This window comes from Protopterus annectens, chromosome 17.part0 (assembly GCF_019279795.1).
Source record: "Protopterus annectens isolate FY-2018-M chromosome 17.part0, PAN1.0, whole genome shotgun sequence".
NCBI classification, from domain to species: Eukaryota; Metazoa; Chordata; order Ceratodontiformes; family Protopteridae; genus Protopterus; species Protopterus annectens.
Window position 1 is genome coordinate 700478572 of NC_056751.1, and position 8498 is coordinate 700487069.

At 42.5% G+C, this 8498-nt stretch overlaps 1 protein-coding gene across 1 annotated transcript in view; it reads left to right on the forward strand.

Moving 5' to 3' along the window:
* MPZ (myelin protein zero) overlaps positions 1–4768 on the forward strand; it is a 150430-nt gene extending 145662 nt beyond the window's left edge. Inside the window, exon 6 of the mRNA XM_044059330.1 lies at positions 3370–4768. Within this exon, the coding sequence (XP_043915265.1) occupies positions 3370–3468 (99 nt within the window). The 3' untranslated portion in view covers positions 3469–4768. The remainder of the gene's footprint in view (positions 1–3369) is intronic.
* Positions 4769–8498: the final 3730 nt, after the last annotated feature.

The window sequence follows — 8498 nt, forward strand, 5'->3', positions numbered from 1 at the left end:
CTGGATCAGGAGAAGCCTCGGAAGAAGAGGATATTCCCAATGGGGAAATTTGAGGGGCTGGCTCTCTATGGTCTGGTACGAGGGGGTGGGTAGAAACCACCGCAGGCACTGAAGAGGCAGGAGCTGACAGAGCCGACCATGGGGTAGACACGGGGTCTAGCACGCTCTGCATGACCTTGAAGGTGCCCCGATCAGCCAAGTCCGAAGGTCCCCGCTCTGAGGAGACAAGGACCCCCCCAGCACCAACAGGAACGGCTCCGAGGCCGATGTCGGAGCCAAACTCACCAGCGCCGATGGGTCCGATGCCACTCACCCCCTCGGAGCCGACGAGGGAAGCCCGGCGCCAAGATCCCTCCAAAGAGGAAATCGGAGCAGACGACGGAGCCGAAAGGGAGGGTATTGGCTCCGCCGCACCGACAGCCACGGCTCCGACAAGCCCCGGCTCCGAACTCAAAGGAGTCGGAGGAGGAACAGAAGCAGGGATGGGAATAGCCACTGACTGTTGAGTAGGGCTATGCAGCATTTGGGCCAGTGCCTCGGACTTGAGAAGTCTACTCACCACCCTTTGTAAGTCATGGTCGGACAGCCTGGAGGACCAAGAGGAATGGGACCTATGGCTCCGTTCCGACAGAAGAGGGGATCCCGGGGCCGAGTGGATGGAGCCGATGGAAGGGGACTTCGACCTCTTCTTAGAAGGTGGCTCCGATAAAACTATCGGAGCCGACTGATTCTTAGCAACCTCTGCTCAGGCCGGAGCCAAGGTAAGGGTTTGAGACTTCGAAACATCGACTCCAGCCGGAGCCGATGTCGATGTAGCCTTAATGCTCCCAGCGGACGGCTCTGAAGCTGGGGCCGATGGCCTGGAAGTCTTTGAAGGCTTCCCCGACACAGACTGGGTCAAGGGGCCTTCAGGCTTTAATAAGCCTCGAAGAATAAGTTTATTTTTGCGTTCCTGCAGGACTCTCGGGCTGAATGCATGGCAAACAGCACAGGAGTCCTGCAGGTGCAAAGGTCCCAGGCAATAGACACAAGAAGTGTGACCGTCTGTCAGAGACATTTTCTGACAGCACGAGTCACACTTCTTGAAGTCTGAGACCTTGGAGTCTTTAGACATCCTAGAGACTGTATACAAAAAGACACAGACACAACACACAGACACACCCTTTAACCAAAAGGAAAAACCCAATCACACGGAATGACAAAGGGAAAAAGGGGAGTGGGCCAAAGGCCTAGAACTTAAAAAAGGGATAAAAAGGGAATAAAAACGAGGGAGACCCGATTTAAACTAAAAGGATACCCTGTACTATAAACTTGACTAAATAAAATGGATAGGGGTAGATATTTGAAGTTTTTAACTACAAAAAACTCACTAACCTGCCAGAGCCGGTAGAAGAAAGCACCTCACAGCTAAGCGGCAAACGAGATCTGGGTAGTTACCGCCTAGCATTGTGGGATATAGGGGAGCCTCGAGCCGGTGGAATGAGCTCTCGAGCTTTAGTATTGGCCGAGTCGGAGCCGAGGATCGGCTCCGAACCCATCCAGCAAGGATGAAGGCGAGATTGACAACTTAACATTAGTTCTTTTTGTCTAGTTTGGTTTGGTGTTTAACTTTGTTCCTGAGTTTGTTAGGTCATACGATCAGGTAGAGTTTTACTAGTATGCCAGGAGATCCAGGCCTTGTCCTCTGCTTAAGGAAGTTTTTGTTTCAGTAATAAGTCAGGGGTCAGAATTTGCTTTGACACAAACTGTTCTATGGGGTGCTATACTGTTGAGTATATTGAGGAAAGTATTATTAAAATGTTCAACTGCTGCATCTAAGGGTAAAGTCTTCAATGGGCTCCAGTTACAGTATTTTAGAGGGTATATTAGTTCCTGTGGTTTAAAATGTTTCTTATTATGAATTTGATGGTATACAGTGTGCTTAGCAGGGTTAATGTGTTGCCTGAGTGGGTAGGTTGGTATGTGATCACTGATGCTGTCTGATAAACAGCAAGCATTTTGATAATGGGAGGCTTTGTTTGTTAGGGCCCAGTCGAGAATGGAGTGCTTGTTAGATTTTTTTTGTCTATTCTGGTAGGGAATTGGATAATTTGTGAGAAGCCATAGAGATTAATATGGTTGCTAGGGTTATTAGAGTTACGGGTAAACCAGTCAGCATTAAGATCACACATGATAATAGTTTCTTGGGTGATATTATTAGAGATACATCGAAGAATGTGCTCAGTTGTGGAATATATAGATATATTCATCATATCCTCATATTCTGTGCTATACTAATACATGAAAATCATTTTTATTACATTGTATTTGTTATATCAAAAAGTGCCCATGATGGAGACTGCCATACTGATGATGTTGTTTGTTCAGTCTAGTCTTGTTCAGACAATGCAGTCTGTGCTAGCATAGCATGGCACAGTCTTGATGTAATAAGTGAGGTATTTTTCTTTCTGCATTTAGTTACAATAGTAAGTGAGATTCATTTACCTTAGTCCTTCTCTGGTTGCAGTGTCATTGTTTCTTTCTCACTGAATTCATCTGATTTGTGCTATATCTAAGCTGTTAAAATGTCTTCCATGGTACATTTGCATTTACATTAATACAAGGTGGGGAAATGGTAGGGTTTTGTTTAATATTCAAAGCCATAGTCCTAGCCAGTTTCCAGATCCTCCTGCATGCTTTGCTTAGGTATCAAAATTGCCAAATAAGACTAACAGCTCTGCCCGTTGATTTGTTAGTAACAGTTACCACTTCAAAAAGCTAGCTAGGTAGATACTACTTGTAGTTTTTCAAACTGTCCTTAATTTCCTGCACTTACATGGATAAAAGTAACACTTCTCTGTCAATATTGTGACTTAAGTACTTAAACTGCTTATGCAGTGATGCAGTATAACATATCTCAGATTTTCATATAAGGAGTTATTCAGCAACTATTTTTTGAAAATTTTAACTTTAGCTGTTATCTGTGCTTTGCAGCACTTTACTGACTTCAGCAAGACATGGTGAAATTTGATGTTAAATTGTGAGCAGTGATTATTGTAAAAAATTCACAATGTGTGTTAACTAACCTATACCAATGCAACAATCGGGAAAATATGGTGGGAATTCCATGAACCGTAGCAGAGAAAGAGTGAAAATGATACTAAAAGGCACTGAAAAATATGGGCTAGATCTTAGTATAAGGGGAGAGAGGTAACTTCGGGATGAGATTAACAACACTGGAAGGTGGAGTTGTCTTTTAAATTATTCATATTGCTACACTGCTAAATTGTTTGGCAGGTTGTCTTTTTTTCAGGAGTATATGGAAGACTATGTGTACAAAAAAATCATTGTTAACTGTATTGATATTATATGTTTTTTCTTGTTTCACAGGGCCAAGTTGTATATGCTTCACTAGACCAATCAAGCAAGAAGTTCCACAGTGAGAAGAAATCCAAAGGTGTTGAAGGTTCAAAGAAAGAAAAGAAATAGCAGTTAGAGTCCAGGGAAAGCACGCCAGGAACTGCAGTGAAGGGTTCCCCACAGGGGTCACGAGTGGTTATGACCATTGAATTGGAACTGACAGGGAAAGGGGAACCATTACCTGAGTCATCAGAGGCACAACCCCCACCTCCTCCTCCTCTTCCTTCATCCACAGTCCCAGGGAAAAATAAGGGAAGCAACAGGAAAAGTCTAAAGTAGTAAACAGCTGGGCTTTTCTTATTTCTTCTCTTTGTTTCCTCTGATCTATAGAAGGCTGGTGGTAGCTCCAGGCTTGCTTTGGAGAGAATAACCTGTCAGTGCAAGTTCAGTGTCTAGGGCAGTTAATATACCAAAGCTTATGTCAGATTAATAGCTTGCTTTTACTGTTGAAGGATGTAAGTAATTTCTAGCTGTCTGGATGTAACAGTTCCAAATGAATAAATATTTTACAGACATCCGTGTGCAACTGAAATGCATCATGATGTATATAGTCATGGACTTGTGCTTTGGATCCTGCTTTTTAGCATGACATTTGTCTGACCATCTGCAGAAGATCCTGATTGTGCTTTATAGGTACTTTGATAGCATGCCATGCTCTGGCAGGCTAACAACATTGCCTGCCTAGTAAGACCTGCTATCTCCCATCTTAACTTCTGACCACAATATTAAAGCACATCCAAGTAGAAAAGTTATCTGGCCTGTCTTTCTTACAAACTATGAAACTAGCAGCCTTCTAAGGACATAAAGAGGTGGAGTTTTCTTCAGTTCCATACCGGGACCCTAACTCCCAACCTGCAGACTTGAACAGACCTAAATATGCATTTGTGCTTTTTTAATGTGGCCTAAAACAAAACAAAGTAATACAGCTCACAAGAAAAAAGGTCAATCGTCATAGTGTCTTGCCTTGTTTCCATGTGACTGACTTTATATGACGTCACATAAGCAAGTAGTAGTAAAGATGAGCATGCTTTTTTGGGAGCTATTTTGTTTGAATCTGTTGTCATAAAACACAAGAATTAATAATGGAGCCTGGAATAAGGACAACAATTTAAGGACTCCAATATCATCCTGATGTGTGCTTACCTGGATCAGTGTTTGTATTATGAGCTTCTACTAGGATCAGTGATATCTTTGTATAAATATATATATTTCTATAAAATGTATATGTCATAATAACAGGATTACTTGTATGTGTGTTTTTTTCTGTTTATTGAAATATTTGTATTTTAACTGAAATTTTTATTCCCCAGTGTACATTTTTTTACCCAGACACATCTTTAATAAATTTAACCAAGGTGTGGTAACAAGTTTCCTTTGTCAGATTACTGTTTATACACTACAAGCGTATTAATGAAATATTAATATATGTCTCGAACATTCTGTGGTATTTTGCAGCTTCTGTTGTTTTGTTGGTGTACTTAAAGACAATTAAAGAACAGTGACCATTTTGCAATATGTTACAGTACTACTTTTGATGTAGTGTTGCATGTTGGCTCTTACACTATGTTTCTCAGTTTTGGATTTTTTTTCCCAGCACTGGAGCTGTTCATACTTTGGCTTGGACATCTCAGCTGTGCTTCCAAAACTCAGAAGTACTCCCCCTTTCACCACTGCTGGAATTGTCCATATTTCAGCCTGGACTGCTCAGCTAAAAATTTCACCTCTGTCCACAGTTCCCTCAGTTGCTTCAAATTGTCATATTCAGTTCCACCTTATTTTTCCCAAAGCACTTATTCTCAAACCCATGCCTTAAAGTTGCAGTACACAGTTTTCAAATATTCATGTATCCAGAAAGACGTACCACAATGCAGACACCTTAACTTGGAAGGTTTCTGCATTGCAGTTAGCAGACAGCCCTCCGAGTATGGTTCTCCCCTGGTGGTGGCCATAGCCATAGCTGAAAAAAACTGTCTCACCAAGGAAGCCACATTCTAATGCAGTTGTCCAAGAGAGCAGCTAATGCTTATTAGTCACGTGCTCCTCAACAGAAATAGCTCTGGATCAACTCAACAGAGTAATTCAGAGAATTACTCTACCAGGTTAATTATTTTTCTCTACGAGGAAAAAAGTGAATACCATTGTTTAAGCATTCATCCATTTCCTCTATGGAACTAGTTGTGGCTAACAAGTAAACTGGAGTCGTGTGTGTGTGTGTGTGTGTGTGTGTGTGTGTGTGTGTGTGTGTGTGTGTGTGTGTGTGTGTGTTTGCATGTTTGCCTATAGGAACATGAATTGCTGTGTGTGTGTGTGTGTGTGTGTGTGTGTGTGTGTGTGTGTGTGTGTGTGTGTGTGTGTGAGCATGCATGCGTGCATGTTTGCCTATAGCAGCATGAATGGCTGTGTGTATGTATGTGTGTGTGTGTGTGTGTGTGTGTGTGTGTGTGTGTGTGTGTGTGTGTGTGTGTGTGTGCGCACACGCGCACGCGCATTTGCCTATAGCAGCATGAATGGCTGTGTGTGTGTGTATGCACGTGTGTGTCTGTGTGTGTGTGTGTGTGTGTGTGTGTGTGTGTGTGTGTGTGTGTGTGTGTGTGTGTGTGTGTCGTTTAACTATAACAGCATGAATGGCTGTGTGTGCGTATGCACGTTGTGTGTGTGTGTGTGTGTGTGTGTGTGTTTGCCTATGGCAGCATGAATGACTGTGTGTGTGTGTGTGTGTGTGTGTGTGTGTGTGTGTGTGTGTGGGGGTCAGACTAGGGGATGTAAGCCAACAGTAATCTAAGCATCAAAAGCAGCAACAGATTGGCTGCTGACAAAGATGCTAGAGTATAACCTGCTCCCAGAAAAAATGTTGACGATTTCAGCCAAAAAAGCATTTGTAAATGCTATTGATTTATGGAAAAAAATCAGGCATTAGAGAACTTATTATTGCGATTCATGGGGAATTAATTTGGATTCATTACAAAAGGTACTGATATTTTAGTTTAACAGACGTTTTCTTTGGGATATGACTATGCAGCCCTGTGATTTTTCAATCAAAGAAAAATAATCTGTTATTCATTTGTAGATAATCTCATTTTCAGATGTGACATTTAAAACTTTTGAATCAGCTGACAATCTTGTTGCATGATGCAGTAAAGAAGTGCTGCATCCACAAACACGTTATGAATTATAAAAACAAATGAAATCAATGGACACTCACCTTGGAAAGTATGGTTGTGTAAGTAACCTTACCATAACAGTAGTTGTCTGAATTATCACTGCCGTAGTGGCCTAAGCTGTATGGGTTATATCCTACATAGGATATATGCTGAGTGTTATATCCTGCGCAGGATATAACCCATGCAGCTCAGGCTGCTGCAGCAGTAATCAATATGAAGAACATAATACAGTTGTCTAAGTAAACCATAACAGTAGCTGTTCAAATGATCACACTGTAATACTAAGTTAGAAAAGATGGACAGTAGGAAATATATCCTACAGAGTGCGAGGCAGAGTTTCGTATAAAATGAAGAATGATGTGCTGGAAGATCATTATTATTATTATTTTTGTTGTTATTATTATAGGTTCATAGGTGTGTTCATAGGTGTGTACTAGGCTAACGATCCTGGAGCCTATATAAGCCTAGCCCAAGAAGATTCTCTGGCATCATGCCGCCCAAAGTTAGTTCTCACTGCCCCTATCAAGCAAGGCCACTGAAGGGATCCCTGGGGTGAACTTCCTATTGCCCATCCACTCGTCAAGATTTCTCTTAAAGAGGGCCAGTGAAATGCTCTGCTTGACATGAATGGGAAGTTTGTTCCAGAGTATGAGAAGTCTCTGGGTTAGGAACCTGTCCCTCCAGCATGTTCTGTTTATTGTGGTAATGAGGTTTAGGTCCCTGGAGCATGTGGCACGGAGGGATTGGGATTTCTTTAGGTGTAGCATATCTAGCAGCTCTGGGTGTGACATGGCTTTCTAGATCAAGCAGAGATCGCCTCTAAGTAGGCGAGAAGAGACAGAGTATAACTGAAGTTTTTTGAGTCTGTCCATATAGGGCATGTTTCTAAGGCTTAAGATCCTCTTAGTGAGGAATTTTTGTGGCCTTTCCAGGTGTTGTAGGTGTCTAGTAAGGTACATACCAAATGGAGCGTTGGATTCTATAACAGGTCTAATGAGGGATTAGTAGAGAGGGATTATGACATCTTTTTTCCTGGATGAGAAACCTTTTGTAATGAGATGTGCCACATAGAAGGACTTTGACTACAGTGGCAATGTGGTTATCAAAGAAGAGGTTGCTGTCAACCTGTGTCCCGAGGTCTCTTATCACACCTTCGGTGTTTAGTGGACTACCAACTATGTGGTAGTTCATGGGCACTGAATTTTTCACAAAGGGAATGACAATGCACTTTTTGGCATTGAGCTTAAGGCCATGACTCTGGCACCAGTCATTGGTGTCAGTGAGGCCTTTTTGTAGAATGTCTACGTCAGCTGGAGAATCAATAATGGCTCCTAGTTTGTAATCATCTGTGAACTTGGTCAGCCAGAGTCTCTTTGTGTTGGTTTGAACTTCAGAGAAGTAGATGCCAAACAGGAGAGGACCTAGGACCGATCCCTGTGGGGCACCACTTGTAACTGGTCAGTAGTCAGATTTGTAGTCCGCTACTTTCACAGTGTGGGTTATATCAGTGAGACAGTTGGTAACCCATCTTATGACATGGGGTTTATGCCTAGTTTAGTGAGTCTATCTAGATTCTTGAGTGAGGGATGGTGCCGAAGGCCTTGGGAAGATCTATGTAGGCTGTGTGAACTACCTTGCCCTCATCCACAGCTCTGGTGACAGACTCGAAGAAGTCTATCAGGTTGAGCAGGCATGATCTACCTTTCACAAACCCAAACTGTATGGGGTCCAGAGTTTGAAGATTCCCTATGTCCTTATTTATAAGGTCCATGATGATGTGCCTCATAGCCTTACATATCAGACTCGTCAGACTAATGGGGCGGTAGTTTCCAGGGTCTGTACTCAATCCCCCTTTTTGGAGTGGAATGACCATAGCAGTGCACCATTTGGTAGGAATAAAGCCTGAAATGAGGCTGTGACTGAACAGGGTACTCAGGT